General features: G+C 39.6%; 1 protein-coding gene across 2 annotated transcripts; it reads right to left on the reverse strand.

Annotated features, from left to right (window-relative positions):
• Window positions 1-782: 782 nt before the first annotated feature.
• On the reverse strand, window positions 783-25,003 carry ASB11 (ankyrin repeat and SOCS box containing 11). 2 transcript variants are annotated; one of them, XM_063083781.1, is made up of 8 exons: window positions 24,807-25,003; window positions 23,772-23,960; window positions 15,211-15,290; window positions 11,317-11,424; window positions 8,283-8,433; window positions 5,503-5,637; window positions 4,191-4,382; window positions 783-1,364 (listed from the first exon to the last, which is right to left on the reverse strand). In XM_063083781.1, exons 1-8 carry the CDS (start codon window positions 24,985-24,987, stop codon window positions 1,240-1,242), a joined length of 1,161 nt encoding a protein of 386 aa, XP_062939851.1. In that variant the 5' UTR covers window positions 24,988-25,003; the 3' UTR covers window positions 783-1,239. The 2 variants fall into 2 exon arrangements, with proteins under 2 accessions (XP_062939851.1, XP_062939852.1); XM_063083782.1 differs by lacking the exon at window positions 23,772-23,960.
• Window positions 25,004-25,941: the final 938 nt, after the last annotated feature.

The following is a 25,941-nucleotide window of genomic DNA, read 5'->3' on the forward strand; positions in this document are numbered from 1 at the left end:
ATTCCAGTGCTCAGTAGCCACATGTGGCTACTGTATTGAATAGCACAGGTTTAGAGCAGGGTTTCTCAACTGCAGCCCTACTGATACTTTGGACCTGATAATTCCCTGTCGTGGGTTGTCCTGTGCATTGTGGGGTGGTTAGCAACATCCCTGGTCTCTACCCACTACATGTCAGTACCACCCCTCCCTCCAGTTGTTGAAACCAAAAATGTCTCCAGACATTGTCAAATGTCCCCAGGTTGGGGTGGGGCAAAACTGTCCTCAGCTGAGAACCAAAGGTCTAGGAAAACTGAAGGAAAAAATGCATGTTTGAAATGAATCTTGGGATCATTTGAAAGAGAATTCTCATTTTAGAATCTAATATTACTATAGCCATTGAACCATGACAATAGTATTTACAAAAATTAAAAGTCTACCCAGTTTCCATGTTCTAAATTCACAAAAAGGAGGAGAGAGAAGGAGAGGAGGAGGGGTTGCAGAAGGGCAAGAAAGGGAGATGGTTGTTGGGGCCACCCAGTGTTGTCAATTCTAGAACTGTTTACTTTGAAGAACAGCATTTAATATCACAAGTGATGAGCAACAGACCCCAACCTCTGGGTGAGCTAATCTCTTCCAAAGTCTCTCTTATCAACCAGGACTTCAGCAACTGGAAACCCCAATTAACTGTGATGCTTTCAAAGTATTTAGCTTTGTATATATTTGTGGAAACGTGGAATTAAAAAATAATATGAATCTTCCCATGAATTTTTTGAAGACTCCTCATATAAAAAAGTCAGAGAAAGTAAAATTACAGCAGACATTTATTCAAGGAAAGAAAGAAGAAATGGGGCAAAAGGAGGGAACTAAATCAGGAATACATCTTGGAATACTTAACATTTCATTATAATCTTATCCACCCAGATTTGTATGTCTACACAATATTCCGAATGTTGACCTTTATGTACTGAAGATCCTGAATCCTCATAAAATAGCCCATTATTTTCATTCTACTTTACAGTTTCTTAACAATAAGAGCTAAAAACTAAAAGGTTTCTGGTTGCCCATAGGTTAAAGAGAACATTAAACTAACCAGGAGTTTCCACTCCCCAAGTGTTCCAGTTCATTGGGGATTTAACTCTAACTGGATCAGCTCATTTGAAGATTAAGAAAGTCTAGCTGGTGGGTGTCTACACTCGGTACCCTGGGTACAGCAGACAACAACCTGTTTATTTACAACTGTCTTCCTGTGGACAGTTGGGGCTATTGATATAGGAGGAATCTTTGGAGTGGTTCTGGAAGACGTAGCTGGGGGATGGCTTGATGGCATGTTCGACCCATGCACTTCCGGACACACAGCCGACACAGCTGGGAAAGAGTAGGTGGGCCTGAGAGAGGGAATAAAGATATTGTGAACCTCATGGTGGTGGGGTGGGGTGGTGGGTAGAAGGAGGAGATCAGAGGATTGGAAGAGGCTGAAGCTTTCTAAAAGCAGAAGAGAAGGTGGATCAGTACAGGAATTATAGAATGAGGTAGCAGATACTAGATACAGACAGGGCATCCCCATTTGTCCCCCTGGAGGGAATGTATTTCTTTAAGTTGATCCTCCAGTGGTAACTGTATTACGAATGTTGAAGAATGAGGCTAACCAGAGGCCAGTTAGGAATGAAGTGTGGGATCTAAAGGGAACGCACCTCATTTACGTATTATATGTGCCAATGAAAGTGATATACTGGCCTAGAAGAAAACGCAAATGGAAGCACTGAGCATGTAGGACCCCGAGAGAGATCTGTGGAGCAGAGAGACAACTATGGAGAGGGTGTCAGCAGGAAGCCCAACGAGCATGGTCACAGAGGCCATGTTAGGAGAAGAGCCTGAGGCCAGATGCATAGCCTTTAACATCCTCCTGGACCTCCCAGCTCTAGCTACCCATGAGGTCATGCTGGCTGGGTCCTGACTCACACCTGGAGGGGCTCTCCATTCTTTCAAGGATCTCAGCTCAACAGAGAACTATAGAAAGTACTCAACTCATTTAGACCCCATTATTCCCTGAACCTCAGTCTCATGGCATCTTATGGAGTGACCATACCAATGGCTTTGAATGGCTTTGAATGCTTAAGGAAAATAAGCTGATGAGATTCCAAAATATGGTTGAATAGAATGAATGACTTTTGCCTGGAATGCTTGTTATGCAGGAGCATTTATAATATCCCATTATTTTCTTAACTGACTATCAATAAAGTTCTCTTCAAGTAGATCTAATTTACTGGCCTATACAAAGTTTTCCTTTTCAAGAAAATCCTACTGTAACACCATCTTACACCCCATGAAAAATGGCAGACCTCATATACAAATAACCAGATAACACTTGGATTGACATTGTCAGGAAGCATCCATGTGATAAGAAAGCTACCTGAAGGACCAAACAATCGCCCTTAGTTAAGTTAATCGTCCTTACTTGCTCCTTGGGAAGGAAGAGTGGAAAGTGTCTCTACTTTTTGCTCAATTTAAGCTCCTCTGGAAAACAGTAATGCAGACAAATTGTCTGGCTGGCCTTGAGAAGTTCATACAGCAGAGCAAACTCTGATGTAGCTGGGGTTCATCCTTCTAGAGCAAGTGGCTATATTTACAGAGCTAGAGGACAGAGGAACTTGTTTATGAGGAACACAAATCCTAGACCTGGAAATATGTTTGATGGAGGGAAAGAGGAAGTGTGAAAACTGCTGTAAACAATATTTTCAGCTAACAGTTGGAAAGTACCTGGTGTTTCCAAACTGGGATCTGGTTAGGAAGATCGTAATTTTCCCGGTAGATGTACAAATAAAAGAACAATCATTCATGACCTAGACTACGGCAAATAATCTAGGTCAGTGCTATTCAAAGTGTGGTCCTTAGACCAGCTGCATCAGCATCACCTGACAGCCTGCTAGACATGCAGAGTCTAGGGCCTTCCCCCAGACCTCCTGAATCAGAATTTGCATTTTAATGAGATCCCCAGGTGATTGGTATGCATGTTAAAGCTTAAGAAGCACCAATTTGTAGAGAGACCATTCCTAAAACGATTAAACCATGCATTCCACTTGGAAGGTAAATTAGAAATGGGGGTGGTCTCCCAAAATGGAACTGATCAGTAAAACAAAACACCACCCCACTGGAAATTGTTTCAGAATATTCAGGATTGGGGCCTCATAACGTTAAGAGTGCCCTTTCTGGTGTCAGGCAGCTTGGTTAGAATGCTAGTTCTACTTCTTTTGTTTTTTTGTTTTGTTTTTTCTGAGGGTGGGGGAGGCTGCTGGCCTGTACAGGAATTGAATGTTATCAGAACCTTGGTGTTATCAGAACCACACTCTAACCAAGCTCTACTTCTTAGTAGCTTTGTGACCTCAAGTCAATCTCTCTATGCTTCTCTTTTCCCGTTTGTAGCTGGCATAGCACCAGCTACTATAAAGTTCTCACTGCTTTAAAGTTTTAAGAATTCAGTGAGGTTAATCTATGTTTCAAATTTAGCTCAGTGCCTGGCACATGTAAAGCTGAACAATTACAATTATCTTTAAAATGCTCTCAAGCATACAAATGATCAGTATAGGCTCAGAAAATATTCTCCTACCGAACGGATATACATGGTTCTCTTTTGAAATTGGGACATGAAGCATTTTTAGAAACTCACCTTCTTTCCTCCTCTGGCATCTACAGTTGCTCTTAACACCCATTGTGGAAATGGGAGTGGAGCAATGAGGAATGCAGACCCACCTATTTCTTGATCTGAAGAACAGGCAAACAACCTCACCATTTAGTCAAGTTTCTGAAATGCATACTCTGTGTCCCCCCTATCGCCTCTAACTCAAGTATTTCTAATTTGTCCTTGATTGCCTTTTAGTATTACAAAGCAGAGTTTTGGTTTGCTTAAGCTTATGCCAGGATAGATGTGGCAGATCAAGCTTTTCAGGGTGAACACAAAGTTTTCTGATTATTTTCTTGTTATGAAATATACAAAGCAACAATCCAGTTGTATGTAGATGCCCTTTGGTTATAAGTAAATAGACACAGCATGTAAAATCCCAGAAGACATCTTAGTGACGCCAGGACTTGTCACTTCCCACGATACCACCCCAATTTAAAAGAGGAAAGAAAAGAAAAAAATTCTAGGGATGAGAAAGGTAGGAGAGACAGCAATGTGCTTACGGAAGAGAAGTGGACACCCAGCCCGTGGTTACCTTTGCAGAGCAGGAGAGCCTGCTCCACGCTGCTTTTTGGAGCCGCCAGATCAAGTGCAGTTTTGCCTTGAGCATTCCTGCACTTCAGGTTAGCCCCATAGTCGGTTAGCAGGCGGACGATCTCCATGTTGGACTGCCTTACTGCAACGTGGAGGGGGGTGTCCAGACACTGGCCGTGGTCAACACTGGCTCCTTAATAAAGCACATGGCCACAATTCAACACTGAATGTTACTGTAAGACACAATGAGCCTAAAATGTCATTGTTGTGTATAAAGACATCTTAAATGCCATGATGTATTTGCCAAGTCTTTGAAAATATGTGATTGAAGCCTAGAACCTTAGCAATGCCTACTAAGAAAGTTTCAAAATATTTTGGTGAGAAAGTGAATTTAGATATTTTTAGTCATTTTAAATACTTTACGTGCTTCCCCACATAAATTGTGTGACATACAAAATAAGATATTTGAGGCTCCTATCACATAGAATTATTTTGCTTTTTGACAAGGGAGAAAGCTAAATTTACTTAGTATTTATATTATTTGGGGCTCAAAAAAAGATTTCCGAGCTTACAATAGAGAATATTAAATTGTGGGGAATAAGAAAAGACAAAGAGCCTTTTGGAGATAAAAACTCTCAGCTAAGGGTTTTTACTACAACTCCTACCTTTACGTCAGTGGCTAAGTTTGTCGAATCTTTAAACAAATAGTTTCAAGACATTTTACTTTTCCCTGGGCTCTCAATTTCTGTATATGCCGCCTTGAATTTTTAAAATGACTAAATAGCTTAGGATAGATCTAAAATAATCTGTGGCAAATGTCTTTTGTTTTTACGATCCAGCATCTTCTTGCTGGCCACACCTAGATTTCCCTCTTGGGAACTACCCTCTTGTGATTCCCAGTCCATGCATTTCCAGTGAAGCCTAATAACTGCAGAGTAGACTGAAACCAAGCCTAAGACAATCAGTATAATATATTCCATCGGCCACTATGATTGGTTCAGATACGGGCATGCAGCTCAAAAAGAGCCAATTCTCTTTTTTGCTATGTTTGGATGAGGAAGGCTATAAGCCCGGGTGTTGCTGGCAGCCATTCTGAAACCACCAGGGAGAACCATATCAAGTAAATAGAGTCAACAGCAAAGGAAGTGGAACTGAGAAATACACTCAATTTCTCTGTAGAAATTCTGTTTTTGGCATTCAAGCATTAAATACCATCAGATTTTTTTCCAGCCTGACAAGAACTTCATCTCTGAAGCCACAGAAAACCAACAAGGCTAACAGGTTCTTCTCATGAAAAGATTTCTGGAAATTACCTAATTCTAGAAGCTTCTTCACACAGTCCACTCTCTGATAGGAGCAGGCCACATACAGGGGAGTTCCAAACTGAATCAACTCTTGGTCAATGTTAACATTATTTGCCAGCAGAATCTCCATGCACTGTCTGTGACCTGGTAAAACACAAGATAACTTCACTCAAGAAAGAGACATACTGAATATTTGCAGAATTTTAGGTTAGCTTATCTGGAATGGGCTTTAGAAATAACCTAGACCTCTTTTTGTAATAGAAAATTCTGTTTGTTCATTTTTGGAAATCTTAGGTAGAAACCCCCAAGATAAAACCACTAAAAAGAGAAGCATACTCATGCTTGCCTGACTCAAACTCCTCTTTGTAGCCCCTGAGGTAACTCCTTGGACCCCTTGGTCCAAGGAGCACAATTGAAATCACTCTTTAGAATGAAGCCACTATTTTACAAATGGAGGCTACAAGGCCCAAAGGGGTAAATGACTCGCCCTATTATTACTGAGAAAAGCCAGTGCTCAAACCCAAGGCCCAACCCTTTCCCTCTCCACTACAAATCTCTCATTCTTTTCCTTACCCATGCATGTGGGTACCCATACATTGGACGTATGGCCCGCAACCTTATTTTGATTAGCCTGGAAGACACCCAGGAGAATGAATAAAAAGTCTCGAGTATAGAATATATTTAAATACACTTTCAAACTCAGTGGATAACAGGAACTATGCAAGCAAGCATTCTCCTTTGAGAGTTTGCTCAATGAAGGGATAGACATGATTAATTTGCAGGATATGAATGATTTGTTCAGGAGAGAATGCTTCTGTGGCATTGTCAGGAGCTTGTAAAGGCTTAGTTCTCTTTGAAGATTTAAATATTTCCCTGAAAAATCTTATCATTACTAATTAATTTAACCAACCTTCTCTTTATAGAAAACATAATAGTAAGCCTATCCTGTACCTGCCTGATTTATCACAAATCATGAAATAAGTATAAATGTGCATTAAAATGTACGAATCAAGATTCTGTGGGATTCAAGTGATTTGTTCACATAAGTAAATATTATACCTGGATTATAGCATCAATATGTCAAGGTATTAACTCAGACTATGACCAAGCTTGCCCATAGAGGTTTAAAGCTATAAGAATCCAGAAATAACGTCTAATAAGTACCTAAAACTGCCTGACAAATACAGGGTGTGTAATAAATATTTCTGAATAATTATTATCTCTTTTTGCTCAACAAGAAAGTGAGCATATTTTGAGTTAAATTTAAGGATTCTCAGGAAGTTTTAAAAATGAATATATAAAAGTTAAATGACCAACACTAATAAAACAGTATCTAAAATAATAAATTTGCTAATATAAAAATTAAATGACCATCACTAATATAGCAGTATCTAAAATAATAAATTTGCTTCCATTCTGTGGACATTGGTCCTGAACATGCTTGTACTATACAGAAAAAAATATGTAGAAACACGTAAACTGTGTTTATGATAAGGATATGTAAGTATATGCTTTGTAGGAACACAGATACCAAACACACCACATATAATTAGCCAAGCAGTGCAGAATTACTTAAGTAATTTAAACCATTCCCAATATTCATCCATTTTTTAAACATTTGGATAGAAATGCAAATAACATTAATTTTTACTTCAAATCAACATTAAAATGTTAAAAAGATTTATATATTATTTCCAAAATAATCCATTACTCTACAACTTAAAGGACTTAACTTGATGTTTAGGAAATAACTAACATTACTTATTAATCAATAAATATTTATTAAATACATTTAGAACATAAAAGACATAGACATGTTGAGATTTGGGTCTTTTGTATCATTTAAAGTAATCCATTGGAAAAAAATTACCAAGTGATATGTTAAATAACCTGAGGCAAATCTTTCACTTTTGCCTTTTGAAATAAGGACTTTCATCTTCAGTTACACCAGCGAAGACCCCTATTCTAGACTGTTCTAACTTCTCATTGTATTTCTGATCTTCATATAAAAGAATTAACTTTACTACTGGGTATTACTGAAATGTTGCTCTTCGAGTATGACCTTTGACAAATGGCCTTTTCCTTTCAATGGCTTCTTCCTGTTCATGTCTAGCCTATGCATATAGTTTTTAAATTATTTAGATTTACTGTTTTTCCTCACCAAAAGTAACTGAAAACACAGGAGTCTAGAGTCAACTTCAAGATTTCCAATACCATGCTTTTTAAACTTGCAATTAAAAAAAAAATAACTATGACCTTGAAGTCATCAGCTCATCTGTAGCACATTGCTTATTGTCGGCAGTTATATTTTTACTATTCCATTAGAGGTAGTATCAGCCTTGGCTTTCACTTCCGTAATTTATTTTATGTTAGTCGCTGATGTTTTATGGGCTTGAAGAGAATGAGCTGTTCTTTTCTACTAAGGACAGAGACATAGCATGGTACAATTCATGGAAGTCACAACTGCTGTCTTGGCTGCACCAGATGCCACCAAAACACCAGCCAAGAGATTTGGGAAAGTCCTGCTGAGAGACCATCCTCAGGAAACAAAACATCTGAGACAGGAAGACATTCCCAGGTTATAAGAGCTGTTTTATGCTACAGGGTATTTCCTGAAGATTTAGGCAAATTAAAGTTACTGCTGTGGGATTCCTAAGCCACACATATTCTCATAGTGAGGAAGATCTGGTGAGGGTGATCCTTGTACAGCTAACATTAGACCATTATTGCTTCATGCAGACTGGAGTGAGTTCACCAATGCTTTCTGGGCATTGCGGTGGTTCATTTACCTCTCTTCACTGCCTCATGAATGGGTGAAGCCAGGTGCGTCTCAGGCTGGGCCTTGGCTCCAAACTCTAGCAGCACGTTGACACACTCAGCACTGCCACTGCAACAAGCGTTGAAGAGGGGCGTGGCTCCATGAACTGTCGCTCCATTGACCTAATGATGGGCAAAGAGAGACCCAGGGGATTTGCTATTTCTTTCTCACCATCTCCAAGTGTGTATTTTCATGTATCTGCCTGGGGAAAGTCCCCACACCAGTGAATGAGTGAGGGAGCTTCATATCATTACAGTATCATGATTTTAGGCACCAGTAGCCTATCAACCAACTCCCAGCTATAAATAATATCACAAGTGAGGCAAAAAGGGCCAAAGCTTTTAAAATGTATTCATGGGTATTCCAGAGCTTCTAAACAGCCTTCTAATCATTGAGGAATGGTCCTGCATGATTGTTAAGAACATGGTCTCTGGAATCATTAGCTTGGGTTCAAATTCAGCTCTTTCTTTTATTTGTTCAGTGATCTGTATTGGGATACTAACTCTCTGTGCCTCAATTTCCATGCCTATAAAATAAGGATCGTGAAAGAATATACCTCATGAGGTTATTGGGTTGCCCAAGTGAATTACCATATGTTAAACACTCAGAACATTGTCTGGTACCCAGTAAACACTCAATAAATATTTACAACAATAATTATTTCCATTTTCCATTAGTATGGCCCTAACTCCCCCTCCCAATCATAACAAACAAGGCGGGAACCAAAAATACTGGAGAAATCGCTAGTTTATGGTCCCCAAATTTGTGCTTGCAACAGATCTCCTCAGCAATTCTCCACACTTCTACTGTCTTTCTTGACACAAATTTCCTCTCTGGCTGACAATAATCCATACAAATTGCATACACCAGCTGTGACTTCCAAAGAGATCATGACCAAGACAAAGGCACATAGAAAGTAGCCATCAACATGGTGTCTCCAACCACCCTTCCAGAAGTGTGGGAGGCTCATGAGAACCAGCAGGGCTAGGAGGCATATTTGCATATCAACAATAGATTGGAAAGAACATCAGGGGACCAAGACATTCTGACGGGGAGGGTCTGCTATGATTGAAATGTAGGACAATGAAGGTTTGATGTTAAACCATTTTGCCTCAACAACTAAGGATAGATGCTTGTGATAATCAGCATTCTAAATTTCCTCACTTCTGAAACAAAAGAGATTTTTCTCCAGGGTTCCAGTATCTCCCCCACTAAACTGGAAAGTTAAAGATGAGATGCTAAGATGGAAGACACAGACAGGAACAGGAGAAAATGTGTGTAAATTCATGCACTAAGGATTTCTCACCTATTTATATTTTTACTGAAAAATATTTGGTGGAACTGGTTGGATTTGTTTTTACTAAGTATCGTCCTTATCCTCATCTTATTTGATTTCCTGTAAGTTTCTCTCAGTTCATGTCAGCAAACATTTATTGAACACCTACTAGATGCCAGTGTTTTGGAAATAAAGTAAGATAATTGCCTCTCCTTGAGTAGATTGAATTCTATCATGAAAGACAAACATAAAAGATATCGTTTTGATTACAATAATAAATGCTTTAGACCACTATAGGAGCGGGACACAGGAGAGCATAGACTTGAGATATACTTAGGAAGTAAAATTAGCAGGATTTTGTGATTAATTATATGAGAAGATGGAAGAAATAGGATAACTCCCAGATTTGGGGCTTGGGAGGCCAGTCTCTGAAACTGGGAACCCAAGACAAGGAGCAGGACCCCAGAGGGAAGAACGTGATAAACACAGTTTCAGATGCTTTGAGTTTGAGGTATCCATGGGACTTCCAATTAAAGGGGAATTTCTACTGATTGACCAACTTTCTCTTATTCCTTTATCTAAATCTGATTTAAATGTTAAATAATAGAAAACAGTATTTATTAGCTGTGCCCTTATAAAATTGCCAAACACAAGGGATCGTATCTTATTCTTCTCTTTGTCCCCGACCAAACCTTCTTTCTGACCCGACATTGTTTAACATTTCCCACCAGCAGTCTGCCTGTGACTCCAGTTATCTAGCTCGAAAGCAAGTGGCCCTCACACAGCTTCACCATCATTACCCATGAGCTGACTAAGTGGTAACTTACAGAAGCACTACCTAACGGAAATGTACAACCACAATGGCATCGGAAAAATCAGTTTGTACAAGGATAATTTTATATTCAGGTCTATCTGTAGAAACCCAACTTCCATATAAAATACAAAGAAAAATAGTTATTAAGTACTAAAAACACGAAAATTCAAGGACTGAGTTAAACAATAAAATTAGCAACAAAACAGCATCTGGCAACTAAATACAGGTGTCATTGAGATTTTCAGAAGTTTTGATTCTATAATTCTATTCTGGTATCTGTATCATATATACCACCTCAGTCATTCTTTGAAAAAAAAATTAGCATGAGCTAAAAATAAGATAAAGTTTAATTTCATGGGTTTTTTTTTCCCCAATACATTATATATTTAAAGCTCATTTAATTTGATAATTCTGCTCAATAGAAATAGTTGTTGGTTTAGGGTGTTGAATTAAGAGGGTTTTTCTTTTTTCTTTTTTTTTTTTTTTTGTCGTTTTTTCGTGATCGGCACTCAGCCAGTGAGTGCACTGGTCAGTCCTATATAGGATCCGAACCCGCGGCGGGAGCGTTGCCGCGCTGCTAGCGCAGCACTCTACCAAGTGCGCCACGGGCTCGGCCCTTAAGAGGGTTTTTCTAATGTCATTTTAAAATTTGTTCTTTTTAATGTTTTACAGTAAAGATTTTTTAAAAGTCAGCATCACAATTTTGAAAGATTTCTGTGAATTACCACACTGAATGTTCACATATGGGGATATAGGCTGAAGAGAGGGGAATAACCTGATGATGGAATATGGACGTGGATGGGACCAGACCTGCCCACACCCACAGTTGGTAAGCAGTCTGGAAGGTAATGTCTCTGTAGAGGTTAGCAGGTGCACGTGGGCAGACAGACCTAAGTGGTCAGGGGCCATACTCACTTGTGCACCATTTTCCAATAAGGCTTTAGCACAGGCCGCATGACCTCCAAGGCAGGCCTCATGGAGAGAAGAGACCCGGTTAATTGTCACGAGGTTCACATTGATACCCTACAATTAGGAGAGAAGAGACTTAAATGCTGCATTAATGACAGCAATGAAAGCAACGTCGTTTGACATGTTTCTGAAGTTTTCAGGGTCTGTGGGTGTAATATTAGCACCACATAGAGAAGGAGAGGCCATGACCAGGAAGAGTTGAAACACAGCGTGGAATCCTCAAACTCCTTTATTCATCAAATGCTTACTTAATATTCTGGCCAGACAATGCACTAGGACTGGGTCTTCCAAGCTTATGACAGTTCTCTCTCCTCCAAGAGCCTAGTAGGGAGGCATAAATGAAAAAGAAAAGAGCAAGAATACTGCTATGTTGGAAGCACATTCAAATTTCAGTTGAGAGCATGGGGTATCCTTGAATCTGACGTGGAGAGTAAGAAAAAATTTCACAAATAGCATTTAGCTAAGGCTTGAAGCATAAAAATTTCAAGCTAAGAAGGCAAAGAAAGAGTGCCATTAGGAGGGAACAGAACACGCAAATGTAGGAAGCAACAGGAAGTGTGGCAGGGCACAGTTGGATAGCTGGCTATTTCTGGATCAGAAAGAACCCACATGAGACAGCAACTGGAGAAGAAAGGGGAAGTAGGAGATGGGGGGAGATGAAGGAGGACAGTGACTTGGAGCCCGATCATGAAAGGCCTTGACTGCCAAACAGGTAGTGCATGCCTTAGAGGGAAGGAGGCACCTGTGAGCTAATAGATCAGCTGTGGTGGAAGAAGCACACCGGTAGCAGCAATGGAGGGGTGATTGGAGGGGTAGGGATGCAAGGCAGAAGCAAAGAGAGCCAAGGAAGACATGGCTATGAGTCCAGGCATAGCTAGTTTGGACCTGCAGTGGGCACGAACAGCAGTGGGTATGAGGAGTAGGTGATGGAGTGTAGAGAGGTTCAGGAGGTTGCACTGGAGCTGGCTTAAGAGTAGAAAGGAAGTGGACAGTGCTCCTATGGCTCACATGCTGTGTAGTAGCAGCATTGCTATGGCCGTGACTCCACTGCATGGAGAGGTCTCTGAATCCCAGGGTCTGGGGCCAGGGGGCGTCAACTAACCCTTATCTCCTCACCCAGGTCTGAGTGCCTCCACCCTGTCCTAACACATCTAATACATTCCCCCTCACCACACTGCCATGCTCCACCTTCCCCATCCTGGAGTCCATGTGACAGATGACAAGGTCAGCCTAACTGCTTGCTAGACAACTCTGACTTCAAACCCTGATTCTAACAATTTGGCTCTACCCTTTCCCCCCATGATTACCACTTTCTATCTGTGAAAGAAATTAGGCCACTGGTTTGTCCACCCCAGCTCAGCCCTGCTTTTGATTCCCTACCTTGTAACTGACCTGCTGAAAGCTTCCAAAACCTGGTGCCATGACCCTGAACCCCAAACTTCATAGGCATCATCTCCTGCCAGATCTCCGTAGTGCTGGCTGCATCCCAGAAGCTGGATTTCCCACTATTGTTTGTCCCTCCATCATATGTCCTCTCTATGCCTCTTAGGTCCTGTCTATTTTCATGTCCTAAATATGACATCATCACTGTAGAGCTGTACTATGTATTTCAAACTGTATATCAAATACAGTTAGAAAAGTCTTTTCCTTTTCCCATGTATGATTTCCTTTTAAGAAAATAAAAACAAACAAACAAAAAGGCTAATCCACAAGGTGGCAGCAACGTGCTAGAAAAAAAAGTGGCAAAAATCTCAGAATCCCTGGAAATGTAGAAAATTAATGCTGGGCAGGCCAAAAAGACCATGCAGAGTGGATCACCTTAATTGTACATGAGAAAATAACGATGCAGAAAGTTAAAATTATTGATAAGACTTGAGTCTCTCCCGCTGCCAGTGACAGCTAGCGGTATAACCAGGAGCTCCTGGATCTTGGTTTAATGTTTTACTCACATCAACTTACATTGGTTTAATGTTTTGCTCATATTTACCACACTATCTAAATGTGAAATACAGAAGAAAAAAAAAGTAGAATACTACATTTTGACTAGTGTGTGAGGGTAAAGAAGTGGGGATTTAGCAAGAAAAAGCTGAAATTTTCAATGAAGAATGTCCCTTATGCATTTAATCACACTACTGAAGCAAAAAATAGTTAAAAATGAAGAAATGCTAAATCCAGTGTAGGATCCTGGATTGGATCCTGGAACAGAAAAAGAATACTAGCAGAAAAACTGGTAAAATCTCAATTGTCCACAGTATAGTTAATGATATTATACCAATGTTAATTGCTTATTTTTGGCTAATGTACCATGGCTTTGTAAGATGTTAACATTAGTGAAAGTTGGGTGAAGGGTACATAAGAACTCTCTGTACTATCTTTGCATCTCTTTTTAAAAGTTATTCTAAAATAAAAAGGTGGGAGGCTGAGAGTGAAAGGGTGGATGAAAGACTTTTCACTGTGTAGGTTTTTATATCATTTTAATTTTTGAATTATGTGAATATATTACATATTAAAATAATCAAATCACATCAAATTTAAAGTGCTTAAAAATAAACGAGCAAGTGATAAAATCAGGTCCAAAGCCCATTTGATCATTGCTGGCAGTACTGTTTTCCTTTGCCTCTAATTTCTTAAGAAGTAACACAACTCATAAAGAAGAAAGCAAAAAATAAATACACACACAAAGAGCACGGTGCCTAGCTGTTTAGATTCAAAATGGTAAGGAAACCAGGTGAGGTTATTGCTAAGATGTGGAAAAAAGACATAGTGACTCACCTCCTCTGTACACATGTATCTGCAAAGACAAACAAAGCAAGTGGAGCATGTGCACGTTCATTCATTTCACAAATATTTCCTAGGCCACCACTCATTGTTCAAGGTGCCAGGGATATAGTCATAAATACAAATAAAGTGGCCTTAATAACTAAGACTTGAATAAATCATTCCTAAGGAGTAAGATTTACCTGTCTGTCAACATATTTTAATGCTTGCTCTTGAAATAGTGTGTCATAGGGGTAGGCAGGCTCTAAGATGGCACCCAGTGATCACCGATTCCTGGTATTGGTTTACTTCTGTAATCCCTTCTCCTTGAGTGTGGGCTGGACTTATTGACTCAGAGCAGAATATGGCAGAAGTGACAGGATGTCACTTTGGAGATTAGGTTATGAAAATACTGTGACTTCCTTCTTAGGCACTCTCTTGCACTCTCACTGGGGGAAGCTAGCTGCCATCTCATGATGCAGCCCTGTGGAAAGGCCCATGTGGCAAGGAATTGAGGTTTGCTAACCACCACGTGAATGAGTTTGAAAGCACACCCTCTTGCAGTTGAATTGTGAGATGACCACAGCCCTGACTGACGCTTTGTAGCCTATGAGAGACCTTGAGCCACAATCACCCAGCTAAGCTGCTCCCTGGCCCACAGAAACTGTGAGAATTTAAGCGTTGGTGTTTTCAGCCACTATGCTTTGAGGTAATTTGTTATGCAGCAATAGCTGACTAATGCAACTTGAGGACTGCTGCTGCTAATGCACACTAGGAGAGCGTGAGGTGAGTTAGTACAACATAAATTTGAGGACATCCACCATCATCTCTCACAGGGAACTTCCTATGAGGTAAAGGAAAGTTCAGAAGGGGAAGGAGGGAACTGGGGAGAAAATGAGGCAGCTCCCCAAGAAAGGAGAGGCAGGAGGAATAAATCATGAGGTACAAGAGGATACATATGCCTAGAATGGCAGTGCTAGGACCTGGATGGGGCAGGCAAGACCTCTGCTATGGCCAAAGCTAATGAAGAACGATGCTTGATTATAGCAAAAGCACAAAGGATCAAGTCTTGAGTTTACTTACCTGTGCAATTAAAGTTTTAAGGGTCAGTAAGCGCCCCTGGGCTGCAGCTTCATGAAGTGGGGATCGATCTGCCCAGCAGTCTGAAACACAAATTAAGCTCAGAGTCAAGGTCTGGAGACTTCTTCCTCAGCTTGTTCATGCTGCCTACCCACTGTGAGGGGAGGCTTGGGGGACGAGGAGGGAAGCGGATACCTTGCATCAGCCTCTCTGTCATCAGCCACTTTCAGGGTGACAAGCTACTGAGTGTAAAGTTTATTAGTTTGGTGGTGTGTGCTGAGAGGGGGAATTGGACCACTCTGGCTTTTGGGGGCCAGTTTTAATAAGCAAAAGCTCTAGTTCAAATACCTAATGACCAGTGCTTGAATCCAATAGGTCTGAATAAGGCAAAATGAATGACAAAGTGGGTCAGTGACCTTCCACATTTTCATTCTTCCCCTGCCTCACCTCCTTACCCACACCACAAAGACACAATAGAATGTGCACTATGAAGGAGACCCAAGTGATCAGGGGAATTGGGTTTTTCCTAATTCCCTAGGTAATCGTCTCTGCTTCATTTGATAATGAACCATATCTATGAAAATGCAGAATGTCATTTTCCAGATTATCCAATTCTCCAGTTTTTTCTTAAACAACTTTGTTGTGGGAAGTTTAGTGTGATGGCTGAACACGGGGACAGTGGAGCTAGCCTGCCTGGGTTCGACTTCTACCTCAACCACTTTTTCTGCCAAAATCAGCAAGTTACCAAAATTACTTGAACCTCAATTTCCTTATCTGTAAAATGGAGATATAGTAATCTAGTATTTGGCAGATGCTTTGGTCTCTAAGCAGGTCAATAAAATACATCCATGGTGTTAGGTGCTCAAGACAGTTTATGATTAATGAGTAGAAATGGTAGGGCACCATCCTAATGAACAGCCTCAGAACTGTCTTACAAACATATTTTTCTTGTAAGTGCTTGTCAGCAAACAAGACTTACCAGCTTAAGTGGGCATTTGAGAAGTAACCCTCTATTAAGCATGCCAAAGGGAAAACATTTTTTGAGAAGAAAACCTACTCTAGTTTGCAAAATTTGGGTATTTTTCACATAATGACCACACTCTTTATACATTGAATAGAATGTAATACAATTTGGATTTAACACAAAGGACTCCTCTCACCAGCCTCTTCTAGGTGATCCTTATTGTGTTAAGAACACAGATTTTTCATACCTGTGAACTTGCCAAAACCAAAATTCCGCCAAAGACTAAGTTGTGTGGGTTTGAAATAAAACAAGGCCTCAAAGAAAAAGTGACCTTTTCCGGTAGATGAGAACCAGGGTTATAAACATTTCAATAAGTCCTCTTCTATGTTAAAACTCAATGTATCTTCTCTAATCTTTTGGGTTATGAAAATGGGGAAAATTAGAATGAACTCTGCAGAGTTGGATTAATATTGGAGGAATCAGTATGAAAATGTTACTTTCAATATATCTAGATAGATATAAAAGTAAATTTAGATATAAAGTGTAGATGTGTGTGTATGTGTGTGTGTATACATACTTCTTTTGTTGTTTTGTTTGTTTGTTTGTTTTTACCATTGTGCACCAAGAAAACCTAAATCAGGGCTCCTTGGAGAAATGGCTGATCCCAGGCTTAGGCTAGGAAAAATGTAAGATGGGCCTCAAATGTCTCACCAGAAAGTAAGGAAGTGCTCAAAGAATGATGGAAAATGTCAAAAAAGACCCAGAAGCTGGCTTGAAGGGCCTTCCACTGGCCAAATATGAAGAATTTGAGCATCAAAATGAACAGTGAGAGTACGATATTATACCGTACCCAACAAAATAGTAATCTATAAGTCCTGGTGATATTAAATAAATACAGAGAAAAGAAAGCGCTTTTTCCTAGTAGAATGCCAACTTAGAAATGTAGAAGTAGTAGAATTAGCCTGAACTTATCTCCCTACAAAATAATGACTAATTATAAAGGGAACAGGGGTAACTTTACAGTGGAATGAATTTGTATCAGCACCGCACCCTCCCAAGTGAGCCACGGGCCGGCCCTGGTGGAATGAATTTGTAGAAACCACATTACCCAGGTAATCAAAGTTAACATCAGCAGTGATGGAACAAGTTGGCACTGTGTGCCATCTGATGGAACGTGATGACCATCATGTGCCATCAGAGGGAATGCATGAGAACTTCTGTGCTATTTCTCCCCAGAATGCACAAACCAAAGCAGATCATGAGGACACTGTACATCAACCCAAACTGAGGAGATATTCTACAAAATAATTGGCCTGTAACCAGTTTAAGGAGAGACTGAAGAACTGTTCCAGACTGAGGGGGCTGATGAGACACATCTAAAGGCAACACCTGACCCTGAATTGGATCCTTTTGCTATCAAGGACATTATTAGGACAGCTGGCTAAACATGAACGGGGTCTCTGGGCAAAGAGAAGTGGGGATCCTTCGTACCACTCTTGTAACTTTTCTGGCAGTTGAAATTAGTTCCAAAATAAAAAGTAAAAAATACAGATAGATCAAATCACTGGTGATCCCATATTCCTCATATAAATGTGTAATGCTTTTATAATAACAAAGGAAAACACATGAAAAATTTTAACATGAACATATATTGTGTTTGTATCTCCACCTGTTCCTGAGCTGGTTAAAAGTTGATTAGTGGAATATTTTTAGATCTCTTTAGACATTTATAATTTGCATAACCTGGAAATAATGAGATAATATATGCATATAATTCTCAATTAGTTAGTCTTGCTTTTCTCTTAATGCACCTCCATCTCATGCAACGTGAAGTGTGCTTCAGACACCTTGCCCTTCTGCCTAATTGCTCTTGGGAGTGATATGCAAGCGCTGGGGTTGGCAGGACAGTCTTGACCCACGGATGGCAACTCAGCACCATGACCAACGGAAGATGCAAACCCACAGCTGTGGCTTTCTTATTCTTCTGTTCTAACAGTAGCCAGTCAACCTGAGTCACCTAAGATACTTTATTCAAATATAAAAACAATATTTAAGAGGCAAGTTGCTATTAAAAGCACTAACTTATGATATCAACATGAAATGGATTTATTATTTCTAAAACTTGCTTTCAAGTTGGCTGTGATGATTCCCTTTCCTACTGGGAGGCAGAAACTTTAACCACATCTTCATCCTATTTCGAACTTTCTAGTAACTTTCTGTTGCTCATCAGTTTCAAGACCTGATCCCCGTACACAACAACATGGATCAATCTCACACACCTGATGTTGAGTGAAAGAAGCCAGACACAAAAGAGCATGTGCTGTGTGGTTCTGTTTCTGTAAAGTACAAAAGGAGGGCAAACTCACCTTGGGTGCTAGGAATCAAAAGTAACCACAGGAGGGATGGGGGCTGACTGGAAGAGGGCATGGTGGGGCTGTGCTGGGAAGGTGCAGTGTCTTGCTCTTGGGTGCTGGTTCCCAACTGTATTCACTTTGTGGAAATTCACCCAGCTGTTCACTGAGCATTTGTGCACTTCTCTGTATTTATGTCGTACTTCCATAAAGAGTTTCAGGAACTCCTCAGGCCAGCCCCCGCAAACTGTGATCTCTGATCCTCTTCACAGCTCCTTGCCTGTTGGCACTGCCAGGCCCTTTGCGGGGCTGGAGGCGGAAGGGCAACATGTTCTTCACACGTCTCCCACCTGCTGCTTCTGGGCACCAGCTCCTCCGGTGCCCTGGGGGTGGGTGAGAGCAACAGGGAAGATGTCTCTCCCAAGTTAACTGGAAAAGGAGGCCAGTTCTGCTTGCTCAGCCTCGACTGCAGACCTCACTCTGGCTTTGTGGATTGTCCTTCGCCCTTTGGGGCTCTCCCCCAAATGCCTTTCCTACCCATTGGCATTTGGCCATATCTCCTAGTGTCCTCCATCAATGCAGCAACCTCTGATGCCCCCAACTCCCACTCCATGCTTCTGAGGTCAAGGTCATGGTGACACACCTGTGGCACCATCTTCCACTGCACCAGGAAAGAGGGACTGGTGGCTGTCCTGGGTTTCTCCCTCACCACACCACTGCTTTCCAGTTCTCTTTCCCCCTATTCAAGTAGTATGGTGGAGGGAGGGCAGTTCAGCAAGTTGTCTGTCTCAGCAGACTTCCGACTTGACAGTGAAATACCAGGATCCCCTCCTTTCAAGCATCCCTCATCTAAACTTGTATTTCTCCTACAGCCCCCATTCCGTGACTTTCAAGAGAGGAGGGAAGAGCCTTGCTTACAAACAGGAACACCCCAAAATGCATGACAACCACTTTGCTTCACATGAAGAAGTCTCATGACTAGTGAGTGGCACAAGTAGGAATGAATCCCAAGTTTGAGGACTTCAGAACACACCTTGTTCTGGTTTTAAGAACCACTGGTTTTTGAATTCTGCCTATCCTCCCAGTAGATTTACTTGTTGTGGGATGCTTTGACTTCCGTCATCTCTCTATAAAAAGCATGAAATTAATCACTTGTATCACCTTACAAGTAGAAATCACTTGTTTCACAACTGGAAACACAATCACTCTCGAGTAAGCAACCTATCCAGCCCCATTGTTTTCCAACACTTGCTTCAAAGGATCGTGAAGGTTTTTCACATATAACCCTTTTCCAGAAACTCTGCCACAGTGGGGGTCTCCTGTTTTTCTATCTTGTTCCCCACACAGTCTCTTGCTTTTATCACTCTTGTTTTGCAAATAGGAGCTAATCGCAAGAAATTTAGGATAAAAGTTACTTGGCAGCTTGGGAGTTTTTCCATTCCTTACAGGAAATATGCAGCTAAGCTCTCCAAATAAATGAATGCTTAAGTAGGACTCAGTCATTCTAAGGCAATCTATTTTTAGTTATTTGGCAGACTGCTGGTGTCACAGGGCTGCAAACACATTATGAAGATAGTTTACGAATATGTTTGCTTGTTCCTGAGGAGGTGGACAGAAAGTACTCATGTACTTTTTCATTTCTCCCTTTGAATTTTTCTCAGAATGTGATTTATATCTCTAGTTCTCTATATCTCTTACTCTTTGAATAACAATTTCACAACTCCTAAAACAAAATTTGTTCAGATGGAATATCATTGTCTAAGTCCCAAGTATTAAAGATAGAAACTAATTATTCTTTTTAAATTTGTTTTTGTGATTTTTTTTACCCTGTCTACAACAAATATTTGAGATTACTGGTTTATTATTCAAAATGACCACCTAACTGGTTATAATCCCCAGTGCCCATGGAATAATCTTTATTCTTTATTCAAGTTCTGAAATCATATGAAGTAACATGTTCTTCTGCAGCATTTATCAAAGAAATGAAAATTTGTAAAGAACTTCAATTTTGAACCAAAATATAGGCAAGAGCCTAGCAGAATTAATGATATTTTAAGCAAAACAAAGGTAATTGGGAAAAACCCATATTATAATAAATTTCCTGAGATATCCAAAATATAATAAAACTGAGTTAAAATGAATATTCTTTAGACTGTCTAGTTCTGGTTGAGAGATGAAACATGGTCAATGAACTGTGTTAGACACAGGGAACTATACTGTAGTGTGTTAGAAAGAAGGCTCCTTTGAGCCCTTTAAAGGCAAAAGAGCTGAGCTACAGGTGACAGGTGGAAAGGCAGAGCCCCTGCCAGGGACTGTTGTCCCAACTTTGGAAAAGCAAGTAGGCACCTGAGATAGGTAACTACTCAAGAGGATGGTTAGGCCAAGGTTTGAAGAGACAACCTGAAAAAGTAAAGAGCAGAATGGTAGGCAGAGGTTTGGGCAAGAATAGAACAAAGGCAGGAAAATCCTATTGGAATGGAAAAGACAGGACAAAGGAGTCAGGATGCTGAGTCAGACAGAGGCGTGGCTGTCAAATCAAGGTCAGTTTATTGAATTTAGAGTAAGGACAAGTGATTTTAAGCATAACACTTAGAATAGAACTAATGTTTTAGACTTATCTTTTTTTTGACCGGTAAGGGGATCACAACCCTCGGCATGGTGTGGTCTGAACCATGTTCAGCCAGTGAGCACACCGGCCATCCCTATATAGGATCTGAACCCGCGGCCTCGGCACTACCGGCGCTACCGGCGCCGCACTCTCCCGAGTGAGCCACGGGGCTGGCCCTAGACTTATCTTAAAATAGCCATTTAATTCGTTTTTATAGCTGATACTGCCATTTGCAACAACATGGATGGACCTTGAGAGAATTATATTAAGTGAAACGGGTCAGGCACAGAAAGAGAAATACCACATGTTCTCACTTATTGGTGGGAGCTAAAAATTAATATATAAATTCACACACACACACACACACACACACACACACACACACACAAACCGGGGGGGGGGGGAGACCATATAACAACCACAATTACTTGAAGTTGATACGACAAGCAAACAGAAAGGACATTGTTGAGGGGGAGGGGGGAGGGAGGAGGGAGGGAGGTTTTGGTGATGGGGAGCAATAATCAGCTACAATGTATATCGACAAAATTTAAAAAAAAAAATAGCCATAAAAAAAAAAAAAACAGCGTATTATAGCAATTGTAAAATCTCCCAAATTATGAAAACCAAGCTTTTCCCCAAATTTGATGCAAAATCTTTTGGCAACAAAACATGGCCAGGCTCAGGTAAAGCCAAACATGGCCAGGACTCAGGTAAAGCAATTTAGTATTTTTATTTGTATTTTCACTTAGTGTGAATATTTCTGTGTTCACTATAGACAGAACAAAATATTCGATTATGAGGGGCAGCTCAAGGTCCCACAGGAAGTGCTGTGTAATAAACAGTACGCATACTGTGTAATCTTTCTAACATCCAAAAGCTCCTAAATTACGAAACATGTCTGGCCCAAGGGTTGTGGATGACAGATTTCAATCTATATCTACACTTTGTTTTCATCAACTTTGATGACCAGGTCAGGGTACTAAATATAGCTTAGTACAAATTAGCAAAGGTTGAAAAATCATATAATGCATCTCTATGGAGAAAGATAGTGACTACAGAAATATGTGTGGATTGAAGGTGGGTTCCAGAGATCCATCTGGTGCTCTAGCCATAACACCAAGGACCAAGGCCAACGTTTCAAATTTTTAAAAAGGTATATATTATTGACAAAATACACAAAGAAGCTTGAAAAATCAAAATTAATAACAGCCAACCACAGCTTAACTCAACTGTGATGAGTTATCTACAATAGTTTAAACCATAAAGACATATCAAATAATCTACTCCATAAAAAATAAAAAAACTTGCCAAAAGATTTTACAGTCAAAAAAATTTAATGAGGGATGTTAGGTGTAGTTTCCAAAAGAAAGAAAGAAAGAATGCCCAGGACCTATGAAAATCTAAACTCTGTCCCAGCTGAATTTTTTTACTTCCCTCCCTTTGTTTTTGACATTGCTGACAATAGCTTAGTTTACAGGAATGGAATATGCAGGCGGAATCAAGAAATTTAACCTTGGGCTGAGACTTTTGTAAGTCAATTGCCTAGCTTACTAATTAAATGTCATGTTTTCCCAGCAAACATTTGTCTAACCGATGAACACCAAGGGTGACTTCTGGTTTCAGTTTAAAACTTTCACAAAATTTTGTTTTTGATTTTTAAATTTGATTTTTGTTGGACTTTAAATATATAGTATCTGACTGTACTATGTCAAAAGAAAAAACACTATTAGAATCATGTAAAAACTACTGGTTCTAGCATATTACTCCCTACATTATTATAGAAAGACTTATTTACCATATCTGGATATACTCTCTATCATATGTGTGTGTGGGAGTGTGGGGATGCATGTACAGGTATACACACACATATATACGAGTATACTTCAAGAAGTTTATGGAAAATGGAACTGAAACATGAGTCTTTCCATGCACTTTTTGAAGACCACTCATATAAATATAGGAAGGAAATTAAACTGAAAAATTAACATGCACTATTCTCACCCCTGCTTCTTACTAACAAGTTTGACCTTATAACACTATGATGCTTGCAAATCAAATGACTATTATCCTAGGAGCTTGAACGAGTAAATATATTTTAGCTACAGAATAAACTCTAAGGGATTTGTATTCTGGCTCCAGACTTACTTAAATTCAAACCATGCTCACATGAATTCTGACTACTACAAAACCTTTTTAAGAGTGTACTTAAGGATTACAAAGACAGAAATAATGCACACAAGCAATAGGAGAAAACATTTTTAACACAATCTTGCTAATAATGAGTTTGTTGGGCTTTACCTAATTTAAACCATGAGGATGATATATCCATGAAAACATCAAAACTATTACTGAAAATTTTAAAAAGCCCCTGCCTAAATTTACAAGTTAAATTAGAAAATAGCTTTTCAGGGGCCGAGCCCGTGGCGCACTCGGTAGAGTGCTGCGCTGGGAGTGCGGCGACGCTCCCGCTGCGGGTTCGGATCCTATATAGGAATGGCTGGTGCACTCACTGGCTGAGTGCCGGTCACGAAAAAATGACAAAAAAAAAAAAAAGAAAAGAAAATAGCTTTTCAGATTAGGCTTAACTTGAAACTAAAAAGCATTAATTTTTTTTTTTTTTCAATCAGTGAAAGTAACATACCTCCCTGAAATGTGTGACAAATGTAATCCCCAAAAGATATCTCTTTCCACAGTCCGGGCCTTCTGACACTTTCTGAAACTTCAAAAATCTTCTCATTTTCCTCAGTTAATTGAAGCATTCTGATGCTTCGTCTTTGGAGGTCTTGTTTCTTTGGATAAGGCCACTGTTGTCTAGTGTGTTCCAAGTTGTCTAGTGTATTAGAATCACATAGCATAAGCCTACTTTGAAAGAGAATCCTGGATGCAAATTGAAATGGATACTAGATAAAGAATGATGTAATCCTGGAACCCCTGCAAACACTAGAAATACATAGGGAAATTCTGAACTGTTTATGAATAAATACTCCTCTATTAAGTGACAATCCCAGCAGTGACAGGCGTATTTGACTCATTTACTCTTGTAGTATCTCACTACAATTAAGGTGAGTCGTTTCTCCAAAGAAATGGAGACTAATTTCTACAAAGCATGAGACTTTATAATGTATTATCCAAATCTTGGCATTTCATATTATAATAACCTTTGTTTGCGGTGCTTTGCATGGTGCCATGAACAAATAGGTTTAGCGTAGGGTTTTTCCAGACAGCAACAAGTGGTTAATCAATTCCAATTGCAAATGACAGCACAAAAAAATATATACAGCATGCCATGTTTGCTGCTTTGAATCATATCGATCGTTCTACTTCCTTAGGAAATTAATCTTGTTAGAATGCTCTTCATTGTTAAGTATGATTAAAAACATTAAAGAAAATAATCCTATATAAGTAATTCTTTTGGCTAGTAGAAATGAGGTTTGTTATAACGCTCTTCGAAAGCCACCTACTTCTTAAATCATAACTGCTAATAGATCTAATTTGCAAAAAATAAAGCTAAAAGTTCTTCACAAATTGGTGCAGCCAGCACCATTTGCTCCTTTAAATGATAGACTTTTTAAAAAACAAAAGTATAAATAAAATTTGCCTTCTAGAAATACTACTCATATGAATTATCTATGAGGGTATTTTTTTTAAGTATTGAAACAAACTTATGTATTTTTACCTGAAATTCCACCATAGATCTCTTCTGCTATCCTAGCTGCTTCTTTTCTATTTCCTTTGACGATATAGAAATGGGTTAGGAGAGCCAAAAAAACTTTAATTAAAAGCTTGAAGAAAAAAAAGGTAGCAAACATTGTAATAAAAATGTTTTTAAAGCCATAGAAAACAGGACCATCTTCCATTTTGGCTTGTGCTCTGTATAGGATCCTAGCACTGTAAAATTTCACTGAGTTATAATTGGTATCATATGACATCTATTTTAAACCTTCTAGCACTCAGTGCTCCTGTTACCAAGAACTCAGTTTGTAGGTTTTAACCTAACTGTGATTTGGCGACTGCATGTGCTGACATCTATGGCAATATTAAATAAACTAAAGAAACTTCCTTCTAATCAGAAACATCTAATAGTTCTAGAACTATATTATTCAGTACTATCAAACGGATTCATGTCCAAACCTTTTTTTAATCCTAAACCTCTATTTTTGCTATATTATGTTGGAAGGCAGGGTTGGAAAGGTAAAAGAAACTTCTCAGACCCCATCGGAACAAAGCAAGTTATTTGGTGTTCATACAAAGAAGTGCAAATAGTGTACACCTTTTGTTCTTGGTGGGAAATACTATTCCCAGGAACATTTCATTTTCTCTTCATTTCAAGGTCTCTGGAGGATTAAGCCCAAATCTAAAATATGACCAGTTAAAAAAGACCATATACAATTAAATGGGAGGAATAAGTTCTGGTGTTCTATTGCACAATAGGGTGACTGTGGTTAAATTCTGTATATTACATAACAGCTAGAAGAGAAGCTTTTGAATGTTTTCACCACAAAGAAATGACAAATGCATGAGGTGACAGATACATTAACTACCCTGATTTGATCATTATACAACATATTTATCAAAACATCAGATTGTACCCCATAAGTATGTGTAATGTGTCAATTAAAATAAATAAATTTTAAAAAAGACCATTTACTCTTAAGGCAGTATTTCATTTTTTTTTTTTTTTTTTTTTGTCTTTTTCGTGACCGGCACTCAGCCAGTGAGTGCACCGGCCATTCCTATATAGGATCCGAACCCGCGGTGGGAGCGTCGCCGCGCTGCTAGCGCAGCACGCTATCGAGTGCGCCACGGGCTCG

Source organism: Cynocephalus volans, chromosome X (assembly GCF_027409185.1).
Source record: "Cynocephalus volans isolate mCynVol1 chromosome X, mCynVol1.pri, whole genome shotgun sequence".
Taxonomy (NCBI): Eukaryota; Metazoa; Chordata; class Mammalia; order Dermoptera; family Cynocephalidae; genus Cynocephalus; species Cynocephalus volans.

Excerpts from the sequence above, each read along its gene's own strand:
- ASB11 (XM_063083781.1), bottom strand. The coding sequence starts at position 24,987 with ATGGAAGATGGTCCTGTTTTCTATGGCTTTAAAAACATTTTTATTACA. Across the intron at positions 23,961-24,806 it reads GATCTATGGTGGAATTTCAG|ACAACTTGGAACACACTAGA; the intron begins GTAAAAATACAT and ends CTAATACACTAG. Across the intron at positions 5,638-8,282 it reads TCATGAGGCAGTGAAGAGAG|GTCACAGACAGTGCATGGAG; the intron begins GTAAATGAACCA and ends GTGTTTTACCAG.